General features: G+C 39.1%; 1 protein-coding gene across 1 annotated transcript in view; it reads left to right on the top strand.

Annotated features, from left to right (window-relative positions):
• The window catches only part of LOC111576189 (CUB and sushi domain-containing protein 1-like), a 427,486-nt gene that overhangs the window by 283,488 nt on the left and 122,267 nt on the right, over positions 1-21,731 (top strand). Inside the window, exons 16-25 of the mRNA XM_023281752.3 lie at positions 1,764-1,885; positions 2,048-2,120; positions 3,613-3,751; positions 4,692-4,879; positions 5,001-5,189; positions 10,513-10,629; positions 11,207-11,422; positions 13,350-13,538; positions 15,274-15,443; positions 21,353-21,509. Of these exons, the coding sequence (XP_023137520.2) occupies positions 1,764-1,885; positions 2,048-2,120; positions 3,613-3,751; positions 4,692-4,879; positions 5,001-5,189; positions 10,513-10,629; positions 11,207-11,422; positions 13,350-13,538; positions 15,274-15,443; positions 21,353-21,509 (1,560 nt within the window). The remainder of the gene's footprint in view (positions 1-1,763; positions 1,886-2,047; positions 2,121-3,612; positions 3,752-4,691; positions 4,880-5,000; positions 5,190-10,512; positions 10,630-11,206; positions 11,423-13,349; positions 13,539-15,273; positions 15,444-21,352; positions 21,510-21,731) is intronic.

The raw sequence follows: 21,731 nt of genomic DNA, 5'->3' as shown, positions 1-21,731 counted from the left end.
ACTCATGATGGACCAGCTGGATGGGATCACTAATGGACACAGGCCACCACTTCACATCAGGCGTCAGCAAGGTGTATGAGGGTCACTGTGGGCTGCCTTAAGCCCACAGTGCACTGTGGGCTAGCATTAAGGATGCACAGTTTGAACTTTTTTTAGGTTGAAGTTGGACTGAAAGTGAACTCCCAAACCTACTGCCAGTTTCTGGGACACATTTTCTTCAAGCAGTGATAATGCAAGAAGTCCAGAGAATTCAAAAAGGCCATGATCTTTATACAGGACAATGTTCTGTCTCCAATATCCAAGTTCTTCACTGACTTGGTGAGCCAGCAAAGGCTTTAAAGATGGTCAAGTAATGACCTGGCTCTAAAAAACTGAAGAAATTTGGATTTGAGAGTATGACTCAGTAACCAGGCAGTGGGAGGGGAGTTCTACAGGATTCTGTTTTTTTCACAAAGTTCAGGATGTTAGAATTGAGCTGAGTTGGGGAGTTTGGTGGTGATGCACAGAGGGCAAAGGTTGGACATGGTGGAGCAGCGTTGGGCTGACAGACCGTGAAGAACTGTGGGCTGAGGGCTGAGTGTGAGCTGGCAGGTTCGCAGGGCTGTTGGAGCGGCGAGCAGAGCAGGATGGCTTGGCATGGTGCAGCTGGAATAGCGTTGGGTGTGGAAAAGGTTGGCTTGATATTGGACTAGTGGTGAGGTGTGGAGAATGGAGCAGGACAGCTTGTTCGGGGCTTAGAGCTGGGCAGAGCCTGATAAACTGCAGGTGGAGAACCTGAGGCACAGAGGCACACTAAATATAGTTGACTTATTAGGCAATCAAGAGAGGACTTAGCTGGAGTTTGGGTTGGCTGTAGCATTAGTAGCTTGTTGACGAAGTGAACAATCTGTTGGTGAATAGAAGGAAGAGCAAGAGTAGATTTACTGCTGCGTCTGGATCGGTGAAGGAGTCTCAGGTGCGTAGATGACTTGGCAGCAGGAGGAGATGGAGCGACATACTCAAACACACACAAACACACAGAGACAATCAGCAGACTACAAAAGGCACGAAGGCAAGGAAAAAAACAGCAGAAACACAAAAAATAGGTGAGAGGCAAGGCCGGGATCATGGCTCTTGCCCTCTTCCTCACCTGACATTGAGAACTTGTGGCCCTGTCTCAAACAAGACTTTTACTGTGAGAGAAAACAATACACCTCTTTGAACAGCATTTGAGAGGCTGTGGTTTCTGCTTCAGTGAAAGGTCATTGTGCACAGATCAAGAAACAGACAGACTCCAGGGATGGAAGGTTCACTGCAGCTATTTAAAAGACTGGCAGTTATTTTGGTCAGTAGATGTCAAAAAATGTGGTCATTTTTGTTGTCTGATTTGTTCCGCTTTAAAATTTGACAAAGATTTGTAAAAATCTGTCTGTAATTTATTTGCCTAATAATTGTACACACTTGCATATTTCCTTTAGAAAAACAAAACTCAGTTTTATCTAGTTAAACCTTTCAGATTTGATGTTCACAGTCATTTTGCATTGGGAGTGGGAGCATTGTATTCGTTGGACAATAAAATGCATCCTCAGAAATACAGTTTGCCCAGTAATTCTGCTTGCAGTGTAAGCTGTAGGTGTGATGTGTCAGAATCCTCTTCATTTTCTGTCACATTTTTTCTCTGTTCTCTCAGAACCAAAATAATCTGCCCTTGTTTGATACAGTTCATTTCATTATATGTGTGTAGGCTCCTATTTTAACTTTTGTTTGGTCACTTTCTTCTGTAGCATTTGGTCAGAATGAATGTCACGACCCAGGAGTCCCTGTCAACGGTCAGAGGTACGGTGACCAGTTTCAGCTCGGCAGCTCGGTGGCTTTTCGCTGCGATCAAGGATTCATTCGGACACAGGTAATAATGCGATGTAATTTCAGTTTAGGTTTGTTTATTAACTATGTAAAAGTTTTCTCTGATGTATTATTATTGGCTGTGGTATTCATCATGTCAAGTGAAAACACTTGTATAGTAATATAAGTAACGAACGTTAATATGATATGATTGTTCTATCTCCAGGGGTCAGATCAGGTCACCTGCATCATTCAGGATGGAAATGTTGTCTGGTCTGCAGCTGTCCCTCGCTGCGAAGGTAAACAGACAAACACACACACACAGAACAAACTGTTTACCGTATGTATGAGCTGTGGGTAATCATTCAAAATGTTCTGCTTACCAGACTATAAGATGACAAAGCATTCAACTATTCGGCTCTTACAGTGCAGCTGAAGTGTGTTTATGCACCTTTGCAATTGTATAAATTTCTCTTCTAATTGCTTTTAGCCTCTAGCCTCCCCACACTTATTCAGCCTGTTTGCACACATCTTTCTCTCTCAACAATAATCTTAAATGAGATTGGCACAAGTTGTGCTGGAACTCATTCCGTCAGACACATTTATTATATTCAGGCTCTAAAATACAGAGATATATCCATAATGTGAAGATAAGCTAATATGTGGAAGCAATAATGAAAGGATAGAGGGTGTGCTGTTATTTCAACGCTTTTTGAAAGGGAATAGCATCCGCTGGCCTGTGAGCATTTCAGTGTCTATTTTTATATCCTTCCCATTTTGCATGTTGATTGTATTGTCTAAATGACTTTATCAAATGTTGCCTGTTGTTGATAAATCGAATGGAGGAGACAATCAGACTGAATAGGGTGGTCACCTTATTAGGCATGGAGTAGGGGAAAATGTTATCCCTCCAATTGGTCAAGGGGGAAGATAATTATGTTTTATTTCTAGAACGACTTTCTTCTGGATCCCTTCCACAAGTGCTGCTGCTTCAGTATGCATAGAGTGGGTAAAGGAAAGTGAGAGGAAGAAAAGTGATTTTTTTTTAAGCTTGCTGACAGTCTGGAGTTAAGAGAGCAATCAAGGGGCAAAGGTATCAGCTACTTGAGAGGAGAAGAAGTGGTATGAATGTGAAAGATAAGCCATTTATTGTAGAGAGCGCAATGGATAATATACAGACCATGAACTCCAAGTCTGAAGTTTGTTTTTTTTTTTCTACAAGGCTGTTACTCCACATTTTAACTTAATTCAAGTGCTGGATAGGCTCAAAAATAAACAATAAAACCCAAAAGTAACACCATGGTGTTTTATTTTGTATTCATATTGAATTAAGACTCAACTAGAGCTAATTAATGCATTTTAATGTATCATAACTAAGATTTTTGCAGTCTGAGTGTGAATTATAAACTAGTCTCGATATGTGACAGTTTTGCTGCTTGCATCCTTATGAGTTGCAGGGAAATGATATTTTTTGGCATCATTTGACACTTAAATATACTTGATTTCCCCTATAAATTATCATGCTGTAATTATTTTAGGCTTTTTCAAACACGAGTAGCTCAAAATTGTTTACTGTAGCACAAGACTGGCGCAGCATAATTTCTGAAGGCAAATGTTTACACATGAAATCTAGAAATTTAGAGCGGATTAGAGTGCTAAAATAAATAGAGAAGATGATGGATCTGCTAACCTGATGAAATATGAATGCTGTGCTCATGCCATAGCACAGCTACAAGAAAAAATAATTAATTTCATTCTCTGCGGCATTTGTGTGTCTTCATTTCCCTCCAGCTCCCTGTGGAGGCCACCTCACAGCTCCTACTGGGGTTCTGCTGTCTCCTGGTTGGCCCTCCTTCTATAAAGACTCTCTGAACTGCCAGTGGGTGATTGAAGCACAAACAGACCACGCTGTAAAGATACACTTCGACAAGTAAGTTATTAAGTTTTCTGTTTGTCAGATTTGTTTGCTTAAAAATTGCTCGGAAAGTTAATCTGATTGTTTTGATCTGGATAGTGTAGTTATTAGGTATGTTTAGGTAGTGCAACATTTAGTTAGTTAATATTTTAGTTGGGCAGTCTTTCAGCAGCAATTTAAGTTAGTCAGATACAGATGAACTTGGTGAGTTACTGCTACGGTAAAAGATTAATGTTGGCTTTTTGCACATTTTTTTGCTGGAAACAAGCCACGGACAGATGCAGTGTAGCCTGAAACTGCTATTGCTGAAATTTGTCTTTTTGGGAAGTGATGTAAAAGCCAAGCTTCCCTCCATCGCCTGTGAGGCATTTCATTTGTGTATGATTCAGCATTACCACTGCATGCCGGTGCAGAGGCTAGTTAATTTTTCATTTAGCTGGTCAGACATTATTATTCTGAGAGTGCGTTGTTTTACAGTGTGCCAGTGGTTTCCAGCTCTTGGGTTTCTATTCTGCCATGTAGTTAATTGCATTTGTGTGATGTCCTTTTGCAAAATCAGTTATTTTTGGTGGCTTGATTGATAACCAGCTACAATCAGGAACAGGGCCCTGCAGACACAACTGTAGGTAATTGCTCAGTTATTGAACAAGTCAATTACAGAGATTGGAGTACAGGCAAAGATAAGAGTGAGTGAGAGAACAAGTCAGTAATTTGTTCTGCTAGTTAGTTAGACAAGCTAGATATGTGATTATTTGGGATATTTGAATAGGCAGAGCATGTGTCAATCATTTCTGGTGTGTTCTGTTGTGTCGGTGTATTGCTGAATAGATTATCAGTTTTTTTTTAATACAATTTTTACAGGTAGTTACACTGCCTTGCACAGATTCTGATTATCTTTGGGTGTGACAGGTTATTATGTGTGGTTGTTTTTTTCTCTATTTGTCTTCGTCTATAGGTTCCAGACGGAGGTCAACTATGACACGCTGGAGATCAGGGATGGACCCTCAACCTCCTCTCCCCTGATCGGCGAATACCACGGCACCCAAGCGCCTCATTTCCTGATTTCTACGTCCAACTTCCTGTTCCTGTTGTTCACCACAGACAACAGCCGCTCCGCAGCAGGCTTCAGCATCAGATATGAAAGTAAGGCTGATTGACTGATTGATAGAGGTGTTTGCTAGACACACTCTGAATTGCTTACAGACACGTATACGCTCGTCCTCTTAACTCTGTGGCCTCTGTGCTCGTGTGATGTGATTCTCAGGTGTCAAAATGGAGTCGGACTCGTGTCTCGATCCTGGTATCCCAGTCAATGGTCGTCGCCATGGCAGCAGCTTCTCCATTGGCTCACGTGTCTCATTTACATGTGACCCCGGATACACACTTAGTGATCAGGAGCCAATTGTCTGTGAGCAGAATCATCAGTGGAGTCATGCTCTTCCCAGCTGTGACGGTTAGAATCCCCCCTATTTTTAGTTTTTGTCCTCTTAGGAAAGAGTTTCATATTCTTGAAACACGTGAATCTATGGAAAATGTGACCATCAAGAATCACTGTAACACCTAGAAGACCCAGTTTGGTGAAAATCAAGAATTTGACCTTGTTAACTTGCATATAATGTTTTTTTTTTTTGCATGCTTGAGCAAAATAAGTGGGCAACTTAGTGTTACACCCAAACCATTCTAAGGCTGAAAGGAATTATGTTAATTGTAAGAAACTTCCAAATATCTTGTTTTTAGGGTTAAATCAATGCCTGAAAAGGGACCTCAAGAAAAGAGAAAATAAATGGTACATTATCTGTTCATACTGGTTTCTCAAAGGACAAAGACCATTTTCCCCCAGAATTTCTTAGAATGAAAAACCAACTGAAAAGTGGTTTGTAAATACGCTTGTCAAACGCTGTGCTCAGTCCTGTGTTTGGCAAATGAAGTAATCTTGATCTGAATTTAATCTTGGCCAAATTCTGGTCTGACTGATTATGTAAGCATTAGAGCTGATGTTAATTTCTCCTACTAAACACTGCAACTCAGAAAGAGTAGCCAAGACTCATTGTTGCGGTAATTTGGAGCCTCAGAGATTTTTATCTAATCATTTTAATTCTACTGTATATAAATGCAATATTTGTTAAATTAATCTAGCACTACAAAATAGGGTGGAACTGCATAGTCCACTGAATTGTGTAACATTGATAAACACTGCAGTTTCTTATGCCAACACTGCAGTCATCTTGCTCTTTTCTTCATATCCAGCCTTCAGTTAACTGCACTGAAGCTGCTTATCCATGTAGTGACAGATGAGGATGGAGGCTATGCCAGATAATATTAGATCAGCACACTATGCACAAGTCTCCAGTCTACAACATGCTCGCTACATATAGACAGATGACCACTGACCTTCACATATGTGGGCAAGTTAGAGTCAGCAGTTGGCATCCTGGAGGTCTTGGCAGCACCTGAGGGAAGCCTGTGGGAAGAAAATGCAAATTTACCTAATGGCATTTAACATCAAATCTGTGTGTCACATCCTCTTTTATTGCTAAATTGAAATTTGGGCATAACAAAAATCTTGAGAAACTACTGAAAATTAGTGTTCCAGTATTATAAAAGGGATTTTCAATTTAGTTTTTCTTTACATTTACAAATTACATTAAATAAAATGACTAAATTTTTCTCTGACTCGCGCTTATGGTGATATTTGTTCAGGAAATGGTATAATTTGGAGGTAGTTTTGCTACTGCAGTCAGCGAAATCTGGACAGTGAGTGACGAATACAGCAGCAGGATGCCTCAACTTCACCACGGTCGCCTTTTGTTTTTTTTAGCACAGTACCTATTGTAGCATGTTTGTACTGTGCTAGATAAATAAGAGGAGGGTAAAAGATCATGTAATAGGTAGGCCCAAACATTAAAAAATCCAAAAATACAATTCAGTCATCCCATAAATATTATTACTAGACTCCATGGTCTATTTCTAATCATTTCTTGTAAGCTATGAATCAATGCAGCTTGAGATTAATCCACTATTCATTTACATTCGTTTACATTATAACTGATTTGGCTCTAAACATATAAACCTCCTTCTTATGAATGTGAAAACAGAAGTGAAGTAGATGGAGTGAAACGGCAGAAAAGGGTTTGTGTCAGAGGTAGAAGAGATGAGAGGGATGAACTTCCAGGATATGAATCCTCTTACTAGTCATTTGTTTTTTTATCGTTTCACTATTTGTAGCTGGCAGCTGTAGTGTTAATCGTACAATCAGTCCCCACTCTCAGTATGTACACACACCACAGTGACTCAAGTTGGACATTCATTCGCAGTGAAATTATGCAGGTCAACAGGCACTATTGAAACAGATGCTCGCTGGCCATTCGCAGGCCTCCCCGCTCAGCATTTTGCCCACAGCTCATGCTATCATGGGAGATGAATACACGGCGCTTGATTTGATCTGCCGATTGAAAAGAATCCAATCTGAAAACCAAAGTCAGGATGTCTCAACTTGGGAGTGAGTTCATGCTGAGGCAATCTATCTTTCACTATCAGCCATATAACATAAGCAGTTTTAAACGACCACTGTGACATTTTCAATTTTCAGCCAAGCATGCCATCTCACCAGACAGCTGTCACATTACAAGACACATTATTTCAGAATGGCACTTTTCTGAAACAGTGTATAAGCCTTGACTAAAATGTAATATGTCATAGTTTGCTTTCGGGGAGGGGGAACGTCGTGTATAAGAGAAACATGGCTAAGGCAGCAAACTCACAATGAGTCAAATACAGAGAGGTGACAGATTAAGGGGAATAACCTGAAACCTTGACCACTACAGTGAGCTGATCCAATGGCTCTGTGACGCTACGGTGGGCATTTTGCCGGCATGGTTTGTGTCCACTTCTCTCCTTAGAGGAAAGCATCAATGCAAATCAATATAAGTTGTTCTGAGTGAATACCTATGATGAAACAGTTACATCTCTTACAGGATGCCAATGCCCCCTTCCATAGGAAGCACTGAATAGTATGAAAAAGATGCCAATCATATGCTATGGCCTTCACAGCCATCACAATGGAACACCTTTTGATCCAGTGTGCTTGACGGTGATCTCCACCACCTTCATAAACACATGAAATAAGGGAATATCTTTTGGAGGAATGGTTCAAATGATTCCCTGGAGGTTCAGCGTCTTAGTGGCCAAACATGTTACTATTACCTTACTATACTTGTTTGTCCGTTCATCTGTAATTTTATGACTGCAATTTTAACTAATCAGTTTATTGCTATTGCTAAATCTTCTGTTACTTTACTTTTTTCAGTGTCGTCTGCTACACATGTTGTCATTCAGAGAAGACATCAGAACATTTTAGAAGAGGAAAAAAAATCATTTTTAAGATCTCCCAAAGCTGTGCTTCAAGCAGCTTATACACACACATACACACAATAACGGCAGTAGTCTTATTTACAGTAAAGTCTCAAAGGCGCAGTTAACATTTCATACACACTATCTAACGCAGCCCCCGGAATTCATTATTTTGACAATATTGCGACTTAAAGTGAAAACATAATGGTATGTAGTCATCCTGCGGGTGTGCAGGCACCATTCCCTTCCAGTAATGCTATAGTGTCTGTTGGGCCCGAACTGTTGACCTTATTCCTGCAGGTCAGCTAAATCGCCGAACAGATAATAAAGAACACTGGCTGCTCTTTTATGTGTCAGGGAGAATATTGAAGGGCCACTGTGACATTTTAAAGTCTGCAGTTGGTGCCAAAACAACAACTTGTTAGAAGTGACCAAAGTCACAGTATCCCATTCAGTTTTTAAAAAAAAATGACACAGCTTCTTCTAAGAGGAAGATAATTAAAGATCGAGAAAATGTTGAAGGCAGGAAAGAGGACGCATGTAGCTAAAATCTGCTGTTCTATTTTATATATGTACCTCTCCTGTCTCTGAAAGGCTAGCTATATCTCTCTGCATCTGCATTTCTATCGGAATTCAGTCTGCTTGCCTCTCATGTTTTTGTTAGACATGAATAATCTTTCTTTTTGTCCCTTTCTTTTTTCTTTTTTGCATTATTGCACTGCTCAGAGTCCCTTGTATACATTCATTAACAGTCTGTCTTTATCCTCTCACACACAGATCTTTCAAAGTATGCACCGTTACACACCGCTGATACAGTATGCTCACATAGACAGGCACATGCCTCTTTCAACAAGGGTCATTTAGTCAGACAGCGTCCCAGTTTTTACTGAATCCTGATGTGAGTGTGACCACAATACACACAAGACAGCTAGTCAGACAGAAGAGAGAGAGCAGCTCTCATTACTGCTACTCAACTCAGCTGCGGCTCTGTTGAAATGTGATATGGAATGAGATGGAGGGAAAGACACTGAAAGACAGAGAGATAGGGAGGGAGAGGTGAAGCCTCGGTCTACCCACTGGAGTAGCTGCAGCATGAAGAAATAAGAGAAGCTGCAACATCTGTCTTCATAAAGGCAGAGGTAATAAATAGTAATTTTATAAACCTTTCACAAAATGAATCATTACAGTGTTTATTTTAGACACTAAAGGGGAATTTTGTGCACTAATATATATATAAATCTTCAGCTATCAGGACAGGTGGTAACAGTGAGGAAAAATACTATTGTCTGTGATTTAGTTCATAGACTGGGATCGGTTTGTTTCATTGGAAAGAAAAGACTCCCTTTTCTATTGTCATGCCAGTCAAACACCTTGAAGCACTTTAATTGAATTAAATGTAACTGAATTGAGCTGAATAGAATTGAAAGGGATGGAGGCACAGTCACAGAGAAACAAAGAGTCAATATATTATCTTAGTTCAGCAGTCTCTAATGCACTGCAAGCCCTCTTTTACTCTCCATTACATTGCTATAGTATTTTCCATTCTGCTCTATCCCAAATGAATTTGTCCTGTTCCATATCAGTGGTTTGGCTCAGTGTGGTGGGTAGGTGTCTGGTAACATGCACACACCAATATCTCACTCTTTTTCAATAAACCACTCTCTGTTTCTGTCTGTCACATTTCCCCTGCTCTGTTTTCCTTTTGTTTCTACATCAAGTGCATCTCTCCCCCTTTGCTTCTTTTTCTCTGTAGCTCAGATCAAATGCAGTATTAACTAACTTCTATTTCTGACAAAGTTTTGCCTTTATTCTATAACACAATATGACGCGTTTGATGACGTTAACCGTTTGGTGCATGTCATAATTTACACAGTTTTGATTACACAAATATTTCTAATATTATGTTCTTTCACCAAAAATTGGATTATGTGATAATAGCTTGAACTAAATTCCCATTTGCCAGCTTTTAGTTACATGAAAAGGTTTTTTTTACTTATGTTAACTTGCGTCATTGTGGTGTAAGACACATTTGCAAAATTTTGGAATTGCTTAATTCCCAATTGGGACACCAATTGGGAATTAAGCATTGTTGGATTTCAAGGCATTACATTTACAGCTCTCTATGTCTAATATTTTAACACTTAATCATTATTGGTTTACATTGTTTTGCAGTATATATTATCTCATATAACCAACCGGTAATTTCTTAATATTGCCAGGAAATTTTATTTTGTATGAAGGGCATTTAAACACCATGCTCAATTCACAAAGTTCAGGTAATTTGACTTTCTGCCGTTTTTTTAAATTCTTTTTCAGCCAACTCTGTTTTAATTGTGATGTGTTAGCTCAGTACAAATGCTATATCTATTGTGTAAAATTGTAAAATAGAAATTTCTTCTCCTGCTCTGTTCCAATCTTCTCTTTAGCTCTATGTGGAGGTTATGTTTTCGGTAAAACTGGGACTATTCTGTCTCCTGGCTTCCCTGACTTCTACCCCAATTCTCTGAATTGCACCTGGACAATAGAGGTGTCTCATGGGAAAGGTAACAGCACTCACACACAGACATAATGAAAACACCAATTCTTGCTTGGAAAATGTTATTCTAATTTGTTTCTTCTAATGATAATAAATGTGTTTATAATCATGTGAACTGGCTGACATGAAATTCTGTGGTTTTACAATAGCACATATTCTCCTGCACAGTTTTTCGAGATACTTAACAGATAACTTGGCCAAATCCTATCAGAGAACTCAGCACAACTATCGTCTTCCATCCCCCAATGAAATCCAAGACTCACTTACTGATGCTGAGATCAGGACACTGTGGGAGCTCCTTGTTTTTCTTACTGCATATAGTGCTTTCTGACTCAGACACGACGCTGAATTATTTTGGGCTAATCAAAGGGTGTTGCATAAAGGACAAATATCTAAACATCTAAAGTGTCTAAGACCTTTGCACAGTGCTGCTTGAAATTTTGGGTCTGTTTCTGATTTGACGTCTGTGTTCATCTGCTGCTATTTGTGTAACTGTGACTAACCCTCTGCCTTCTACTGCATGTCTATCCATCCATTCATGCGTTCATCTGTCCATTCATCCATCTTACTGTCCATTCATGCAGGAGTCCATCTGGTTTTCCACACATTCCATCTGGAGGAGAATCACGACTACCTGTCCATCACGGAGGATGGCAATTTCCAGGTTCCAGTGGCGCGACTCACCGGCTCAGTGCTGCCCCCTAGTGTTAAAGCTGGACTCTATGGGAACTTCAGCGCTCAGCTGCGATTTATATCGGACTTTTCCATGAGTTACGAAGGATTTAATATTACTTTCTCAGGTGAGAACACTAAAACAGAAGTTGCATTTTCTGCCTGCTGGATTCATGTTAACACCTTTTACGGAACAGATTTAGCACTCCTTTAAAAGTGGGCATATGCACGTATCTTTGCATTCTGGACTGACAGACTGAACAGAAGGAGTGGCTATATTACATGCTTGTTAGTTCTTGTGTGCACACATGGTACATTATTCTGCCTTGCAAATGTTGAGAGCAATAAGTTAATGGTGAAGGTGATTAAAAAATGGTGTGAAACAGGAAGGCACTTTGCCAACCTGTAAGTTTTAAAACCTAATTATATGCCTTTTTAAGCTGATTACTGTTATGATCATTGTCATAGGCCTACTATAAAACCTGAAAAAGCATTAAGATAGTGCACTCGCACCCTAATTTGAAACTGTCTCATTCACTGCATGAGTGAGAAGACCCCATAAAGAAAGCTCAGGGAAGCTGCTATGCACTTCTCTTTAATGGCGGCAGGATAGTCAGCCAGATGTACATTTGCCAAGCTCACAAGTCAGTCTTTTCTTTTGTAAAACTGTAAAATACTCGTCGCACTTGTCAAAGGGAGTTTTTGAGAAGCGAGGCAAAGGTGATTTTTTTGGGTTAATTAAAACTAACTGGTTGGTTTTTCAAATATACATCTGGTTAAGTACTGCACCTCCAGTAAAAGAAGCTTCGCTGAGCTGTTCCATGAGACCATTGTGACTGTTTCCCATATAGTGAATGCAAGCTTACAGCACATGTCCATAGACCAGAGCCAGCTACAAGTGACCACGGTATCTCTAAAGTGGACGGGCTAGTTGCAGCAAGTACCCTGAATTAAAGTTTGTCCTAGGACAATCATTAGTGTTGCAGCGAAATGACAGTTAGAGCATATTTATCTTCAGCAAAATATTTCTGAGTGAAATGGAATGTGTGAACAGGGCTTAATTACTGGAGGGATTTAAATCAGATCCTTTAGATATGATTCAATTACTAAAAGTGAGTTAAGAAAATACAGTGACACAGTAAGAAGCTGAAGACAGCTGTGGAGCCACAGAGATGCCGAGGACTAGCTCTTAGCCTCCAACACGACTCTATCGCTTGTGTTGTTAAACCAGGAGAGGAAGAAAACAGTTAAAAAGTGGATTAGACTTCAGCCACATTTTGTCTTTTCACGGGTTTACCAGCAGAAATTAAGAAACACACCTCATTCTATGATAATGTTTGGTTCCAGTTTGTGCCCTTTTTGCATATTTTTTGGGTTGTGGAGCTAATCAGTATTTATTCCACAAGTAAATTCATTGTTGAAGTGAGGCAAACCATGAAAGCTTTATAAAAAAAAAAAAAAAAAAAAAAAAAAAACTCTTGAATCGTTGAAGACTCCCTCAGCCAAGTGATGAAAACATGAATTTAAAGCTTACAACTGCTTACCTGTTATTTTAAATGACAGATTTTTCAAAGCTGTGCCATCACCAGAGTAAGTCATTTTTACCACTGACCTAGTGTGCCGTACCTTGTATCAACAGCCCACATGAATTCTTGGCAGTGATTCCAAGCTTATTTTAAGCATGGCCCATCTGGAGCTGGTTCTTGTTTGAAGAGATACCTCTCTCAGTGGATGAAACTGTCCCTCGTCAGACAGTCTAAATAGTGCAGGGAAACTAATCTGTGAATTAAATAAATTCTTTTTTTCTTTTTCAGCATTCTTGTTATTTCAACTAAGGATCTAGTCTCAGTAATTATTCTTTGATTTAACACATTTATCTGTTGGATTTAAATGTAGCATTAGCTTAGCTGCATAAAATTAGATAATTTCATTTTTTAAAAAAATAATAATTCTTTTCTTTCTAGCTTTGGCTAACTTAACATTATTTACATAGTTATATCATACCACCTTGTTGTCTTATAGTGACTCGTCATTTTCTCTCTCTTGGATGTACAGAGTACGACTTAGAGCCATGTGAGGATCCTGGCGTACCAGCATTCAGCAGGAGGATGGGATTCAGGTTTCGAGTTGGTGACTCGCTGGCCTTCTCTTGTTTCCACGGCTACCGACTCGAAGGAGACAGCAAGATCACCTGTCTGGGTGGAGGCAGACGAGTCTGGAGCAACATACTTCCACGATGTATAGGTAACACTGTCAGATCCAGATCAGCCAGACGCACTAATTAGTATATTGATGACACAGACTTTCAGACATCTTTCTTTATAAATTAGTCTTTACTTAAAATTGTATAGAGCATCACAGTAACAAGCCTAAGAGATTTTTTTGGCTTCAGATATCATTGATAACATTAGATTGATTGTATCTGCTGTGAAAATAAATGGCAAAATAAAAATTTCAAATCAACTTCTTTTCCAGAATAAGCCTAGAGGTAAAGTATCAATGTTTTCCTGGTTGTAATTCACCACAGTTTTATTGCCAACAGAATGGTAATTTATAGTTATTTGACTGGTTGACTGTTGGTTTTATTTTCCAGGATTTGGCTTTTAGCAGGTTGTAATTTTCTGGTATTTGATGCATATCAGTGTTTCTTTGGAAGCTGCTGGTAATTTATGAGAGTCTAACTGGTGGCTGCTGGTAATTTTCAAGCCCCAGAAAGAGCAGACTGAAAATGCTGTAATAGCATTATCTGTCAAGAGATCAGGCCTGACTAAGAGGAAACTGAGCAACAGCAGCTGGCAACGTGCATCGGGTTCATCTTTCTCCCTTTTTCTTTCTGAATGTCCCTCGCTTTAACTCTCCATCTCTTTCTAACTAACTATTTCTCCTCCTCTCCCTCTGTATTTAGACATTCCTTGGATAGATAATTAGTGCATTAGCTGCTATATGAAAAGTGTTATAACTGTCTTTTGTTACTCCCCTTTTCCCTTTTCTAATTTCTCTCTGTGCATTTTCAAAAGGCTCCTGTCTGTCTTGGTTCATCTGATATCTTTTCTTGCTCTTCCAACTCTCTCTTCTCTCCTTCCGCCTCCCTCTTCACTATCCTCTGTTCTCTCACTACCACTCTATGGTGCTGTTTTCACTTGAAAAAGAATTTCTAAAGAATCGCTGGTACTATCCTTGCATTTATGCTCCTTATCTTGAACCCTAATCTGCTTTTGACAGCACAGAACATTTACGGAAGTGTTGTTGTAAATTTCACAAGGGTGATCTTTGGTCAGATTTGATAAAGACGGCATCTTTTTCAGTGTTTCATATTGTTCCAGGCCACCTTTTTCCCTCTCGTCTGTCTCATTACTTCCATTTCCTCTGTCTCCCTTCGATGTAGTGGTGGTCCTCCTCAATGAGAGTTAAAAGCCTGCTCGGCTCTCCTATTTTCTCCTCTCCTCATTTGCATATGAGAAAATTCCACTTAATTTGAATTCCAAAACTTTGATAGGCACTGCACCTGCTAGATAATTCTGTATAATTTCTATGAAACACTTTTTCTAACAAAACTAATCTAGACCTGCTTTTATACAAAGTTTTTCGTTTTGCCCTCGTTTTAATCTTTTGTAGTTTAATTGCTTTGTTTTTGAATGTATGCTGCTGTTACTTATCCTTGTTTTTATTTATTTTTTTTTATTTTGAAGCACATTTCAAAAAAGGGCTTTTCACGCCATGTTACATGGTTCATTATTATTATTATTATTATTATTATTATTATTATTATTATTATTATTATTATTATTATTATTATTAGCATATCTGCTGAGTTTAATAATATTATATGCACTGTACTACAATCTCTCTTAGTCCTCACCTGTGCTCTTTTTTTTTTGGCACAAGCCAACGCAGATATTCAGACTGCTCAGTATAATTAGATAAAATTGCTGTGATTTTTACCCACACTTTCCCTCTCCCCTTTACACTCTCGCTGTAGCCGAGTGTGGTGCCTCCTCACTAGGACCTGAAGGCGTTCTCCTTTCTCCAAATTTCCCCTCCAACTATGATAACAACCATGAGTGCATCTACCGCATCACTACTGAAAAGGGCAAAGGAATCATGCTGAAAGCTGAGAGCTTCTCTTTGCAAGACGGAGACTATCTCAAGGTACACACACACACACACACACACACACACACACACACACACACACACACACACACACACACACACACACACACACACACACACACACGCACACACACACACACACACACACACGTGCACACACACAAATATGACAAGCTTTCCCCAATCAGGTGGAAAATCCATAAATGCATAATTTATGAATGGGTTCACTCACACACAATGCATGCACTGGATTATACCATTAAAAGCTGTCTATATGCAAAGCTGTATATATTTTGACACTCATATACTTGAACAGATTATTACATGATAGGTTTGCTTATGCTTGAAAAGGAAACAATAATTGAGTTGTGGATGATAACATAATCATGAACACACCTAAATTATGTGCCAAAAGAAATAAATTACTTGTATTTACTGTAGGGATCACACCAGACCAGTAATGATTATAGATCTCTAACTATTTTTGCTCGGGCAACATGTTTCCCTCATTGATTCATCAGACACTGACCCACATGCTACATGCAAAACCTTATCTGTTTTGTTTTTTTTTTTTTTTCTTTTTACTGGAAAATAATTGACCATCATGGTTTCAAATAATTAACATAAATCTATAGATTACAGTGCAGTTACTTAAAACAGAGAAAAAAACATTTCATGTTTACACACCCAATCGTATTTAACAATCAATTATATAAAAAGAAATACCCAACCTTGATTTGACTTTTGAATATGATTTCAGTTCATTCTGAACCACTCCATCACCACTTTTTTTTTTTTTCTGAGTTCACTCACTCACTGATCAAGAAGTTCTGAATGATGCTGGAATGATTTTTTTTTTAATGGCGGTATCTGTACTTTGGTTCCTTCTTTTGTGTTTGACACCAAGGCCTTGAAGAGGCTTTCACCTCTTCACATTTTGTCAGTGTATGCAGCAGTCATTGTTATGATGTATTGTGGAGTGCAAAGTTTCTCAATGCAGTCTTCAAAGCACGTTCACACTGAGAGGTTTTGATCTGGCAGTGCACACCTGGTCTAATTAAGGTGTCAGGGAATGTGCATCCTTTAATTATATGAAGTGTGGAAGAACAAGGCAGCGAGGAAAAGCATGAACAACAGGAGGGGCTTTGAATCCTTGGCTTACCCAGTATGTAGCTAAATTGTATTATCAAGGTTGGCCCTACCTGTTAGATGTGTTAAACATTGTTGTAAGAAGCAATAACATCCCTGCAGGGGGTTATTAACCATGTTCTCTATTAGCGCTGATGGTGCTCCTGCTGGAGTGGCCATCCAGGCTGAATGACTGCATTGGAAGCAGAGGCACAAAAGGATCAATTCTGCCTCCGTTAACCCTCTAATGAACACCATGCAGTCTACACATGTTGCATTTTAAGGTTGTTCTTTCTATACTGCAATATTTGCTGCACAATGTAGTGTGGTTGTTTATGTGACCATTTGTATTGAAAATAACGCCTCAACTACTTGCATTGTTTCGTTGCAACTAAACACCATATTGCTTCATCATAAATGTCAGCTGTAGCTGGAAAAGATAAGTTGCACTTGACACTGTGAGGTGATGCAAGCTTGATCTGTAGAATGTCATTATGGTTTTCTCAGTATGTTGCTGCCTTCATAAATTTCAAGCATCTGGAGATGTCACAGTGTGACAGGCAAAGTATTCAGTGAATGTTTGCATATTAGAAACTTAGATGTGTATACCTGTGTACCTTTGAATTACAAAGAGAATTCTAGATGTTTCAAGGCTCATGTGTCCTTATACTATGAACCTCTGTTCCAGTACATGTGCCCACTACAATGTCAGATAGGAGCAGTTGTTTGAACTGTTTTACTGTCTTGACACTGTCCTACAGACATCGTTTAAAACTGTTTCTATTCACAATGTCTCTTAGCGGTATTAGGCCTGAGGGCATGGTTAAGCCAGTATGTGGTTAGAGTGTATTATCAGTCTTAGGCCCAGAGCATTGGCTGAGCCTGTCTGTGGTTAGATTGTATTAGCAGGGTTCTCCCTGACTTTTAGAGAGGCTTAATGTCATTGTAAAAGCTGGAAATCTTCCCAGTGGGATAGGTATATAAAAAAGAGAAAACCTCCTTTAAAGAAGAGGAGAGTGACAAAAAGATGGTTGACAGACATAAACATGCTTAAATGTTGTCTGTAATAGTCCATTACACCCTGATTCCTGAAGGAAAGGATGAAGAAAAGCAGGGGAGCCAATGCTCCCAATGTTTTTCAGCATTCAATGCACACACATAAAAACACATATCCACTATTTGTCTTGTAATAATAAAGTGATTCTTTATCCGGAACTGGAAAACCAAGTAAATAAGTAATTATATTAACAACTAGAGATCATAAAAGTTAAACCGGAATCTAATATATCAATCAATAACTAATGGATCCCCAAGACTGATGACAACATTGTCAGTTTATTATTAATTATTTGTATAAGGCATACAACCATATTACTTTTGTTTTACTTTCTATGCTTGAGATCTTTAATTACTGAACATAAATAAACTTCATTGAAAGAAAGAGTTTCTCCGCGACAATTTCCACTCCTTGTGCTTTGCAGATGTATAAGTGCAATGATGTGCTGCAGATGCATTAATAGTCCATAGCTAGCAAAATACTACAGCTGTAATTCATTACACTTTTGACCAGGTTAGTTTGACATAATAATCAATAGCCATTTGTGTCATTAGATAAATAGAATTATTAGAGTTGGATGATTGTGTTGCTTCGCACAGAAGGAATGATTAAAAAAGCATTAAAACATCTGGACAAGCATCATGTTTTTCAAATTCCCTAATGCAGTTGCTTGGGTGTGAAAAACGTTTCATTGCTTTAACAAAAATACTTGCATGTGTTGTTTTGGGTTTTTTGTTTTATTTTGATTTTAATTTGGGGGGAATTGCAGACAGCATGGCCAGTCCTTTTTTGTAGATATAATAGTATATTAGAATATTTCCTATTCGTATTTTTGTCATGACCTTTGCTCTCTAACCAAAAAACAACAATGCCTTTCACACAATTTGAACATGCATGCACACTAGAGAATAACTGAATCTGATACTATGTTTTCTCTTGTCTAATTCGCAGGCCAAATGTTTTTTGGCTTGCTGCATCAATATGTTTGTCCCACTACTGATAAAGATCTAATAATAGCTTCAAGCATGGTTATTTAACTTTACTCTCATAAATTATTTAGGGGGGGAAGTGTGAAATGGAGCAGCTTGGTTCTTGCAAATATACCTCCATCATGTTAAAAATATAGACTACCATCCACAACTGGCTGCGTAACAAGTACTAATTATGCAAAAGACACCAGATGCTTGATGCGATGAAATTATCTGTACTATAGTTATCTTGTGTGATGGCATAAAAATTTACATTTATGCATTTTAAGGGCAATTTCTAGTAATGTTCTACATGTATGTTAATTATAATTTCCCAAAGAATTAGCAGAAAGCATAGTGCACTGGAAGGAAACCCCCAAAGTACCACTTAGGCTAGCAATTAGCATGCCACTCCCCGGGCTAACAGTAATGGAGCTAATTCCTGTTGCTGCAGCTGAACACTCTGAACAGAAACCATTTGTTTGACAGCTCCAGCCAGCTTGAGGCGAAAATCTCCTGCAACATATGAACGAGCTCATTACAATTCCTCTTGCTATTGGCTATGTTTTCGCCCTGGCACTGTCAAAGAAAGGGCTTACCAAGCTCAATTTGCCTAAAAATGTCACCTAATACAGTGCTTGACCAAATTTACTCAGATTAACTTCATCCCCGAAGACAAAAGAGAGGGTGAGAAAGAAACAAAGTAAGGGGTGTGCAGGAATTGTTATAAAAATAGAGGTGGTAGGAGAACATGGGAGAAAGAGAGGGAGAGTCAGACGGAGAGAGGAGGGGTGGCAGATGGTGACATGTTGATTTATGAGCTGCAGGGCTTTTCATTAACCATACAGAGTTTTACTGAAACAGAGAGAGGAGGAGAGGAAGATAGAGGGAAAGTAAGGCAGAAAGAGAAAGCGAGAGGAGACAAGACAGCAAGTTGCAAAACCAGGGGACACTTAGGGGGAAGCTGAGAGGGGAGGAACATGGGAGGGAAATGAGGAAGCAACGCTACCGATACCATTTCACACTGTCCGTCCCTATATTTTTGCTTTCCATCATAACCACATGCTGCAATCTACTGTAACTACGTCCTCATAGCTAGTGGAAGTGTCTCCGCTGACTTGTAGCACTTGTAGCGATAGAACAGTACATTGGCCCTTTTCTTTGGCATTCCTGCCACCTGCAGAGTTGTCACCGCCAATCTGTGGAAATGTCACAGGCTGTCAAATGTAAGTAAGAAGAGTTCAAGCACGAACACTTCACATTTATATCCCAGCTGTGTGATAGTATTACAAAGTGTTTTGGTATCAAATACTTAACTCTTGTGAGCTTAAAAGTTGGCCTCAAAAGTTTAAATAATAACAAAATCTATCAATTTGTTTAACTTCCTTTGTTGTCGTACACACCGCTCTGTTCTCCATTTGCACGCTTTGTGTGTTGCGAACGATATTTTTCACAAAAATATACAATACACACATTTGCCATGCCTGTATGATTCCATGTTAATTTACTGTGACAACAGAAGAACAGCAAATTTGTTAAATTTGCTAGAAACAAAACATTGCGTTTAGTTTTGGAGAAAACAAAAATTTCGAATATAGTGAAAGGATATTTGAATATAAACAGTACAGTAGTGGTTGTGCACATCGGCTCTTCAACTGAAAGCTCTCCTCAACTTTATTGTGCTTCCAAGTTGCAAAGATTTTTCTGGCAGCCATTACTTCGCTCTGTTCATCTCCATGTCTCACGGTGCTCGTTTGAAATAAGTGGTTTCCAGCTGTTTTGTCTCTTGTTTGGTTTGCCTGTATGAGCATGCAGTTGCAGGTTATATTCCAAACAGTGAAAAGAGTGACTCAGTTTTTCAGTCAGGCTACAATGCAAGCATCTTTAGTGATCTCGTAATTTGTACGCATGGAAAGGAGAAAACGCTGATCAACAAAGGAAATACAAAGTCCTGCAATATTAATCTAGTTCAGTGATGTTTTTATACGGTTGTAAATCAGATCTGTCTTCACTTTCTTCTTTTCACGCTTCTGCTATTTTCACCTCCTCAGATGTGCAAGACGGATTGTCAGGCGTTGGCATGTTTTTGATGCTGTATTTAGTTAACAGTAAAGAACATGCATACTGAGACTTGTAGCTTTTATCAATGATTTCCAGGAAACACACTGCATTCCTTGCTAATGGTTTCCTCTGTAAAATGAATCCATGTTAGCAGGATAATTTTTCAAAATATAAACAAAAATTTAGGACACTTATCACTGCTGGAGACATCCTCCGCTGTGAATAAACTACTTTTTCATTTTTCAGTCTGGGCTGCAGTATCCTTTCTGCCAATACAGAAATTAAAGTGATACTCAAATGTACTGACTCCCACAGGTTCTAGACAAGGATTATACTACGAACTTCAAAATGAGCTTGTACAGTATTCTCACTCTGTCACTTTTAGTGTGGCAAACAGCCTTTTAAGTGAGGTAACCAATTTATTTACCCACCACGAATCCCCCTCAACATGTTATTTCTTTACTCTGGAATAAATGCTCACTTGTGACAGTAACAGTTTTCATGTGAACGTCCCCATGTCTTTGCAAGGTCCACCCTGATGTAAATTGAATCAAAACCCTTTTATTTTTCCTACCACATTATTTTCTGCCCTACTTTTTTTCCCCCTGAACAGGTCAGCAGTGCACGTGGCAGCCATGTTCAATGATGTTCCCTTCATTTATGATAGAAACATGTTTAACTCATGTTTTTATTCATGTTCTGCAGCCCCGGTTTTGTGTTTTGATTGACAGGTGTATGATGGAGAAAACACTTCATCTCGTCTCCTTGGCAACTTTACACACGATGGCATGATGGGTCAAGTCATGAATAGCACGTCCAATCACCTTTGGCTGGAGTTCAACAGCAATGCCTCCGGAACCAATCAAGGCTTCCGACTCACATACACAAGTAAGTTACCTTGTGTGGTGGTGAGTTATTCCTCTTGGACACACACATACACACTTTTACATATGCGCACAAAAACAAAGAGTAATTTTTGCTGATGTAATCATGGGGGTGACTATCTTGTGTTAGATTGTCCCCTCAAATACTTTCTGCGTCGTCCTGTGCATCAGTTAAATGTATATCGAGTGCTGCTGTCACATACCAGAACCAGGTGTCATGTACTAC

The sequence above is a fragment of the Amphiprion ocellaris genome, chromosome 1, assembly GCF_022539595.1.
Source record: "Amphiprion ocellaris isolate individual 3 ecotype Okinawa chromosome 1, ASM2253959v1, whole genome shotgun sequence".
Lineage (NCBI taxonomy): Eukaryota > Metazoa > Chordata > Actinopteri > Pomacentridae > Amphiprion > Amphiprion ocellaris.
This window is presented reverse-complemented; position numbering and strand designations above follow the sequence as displayed.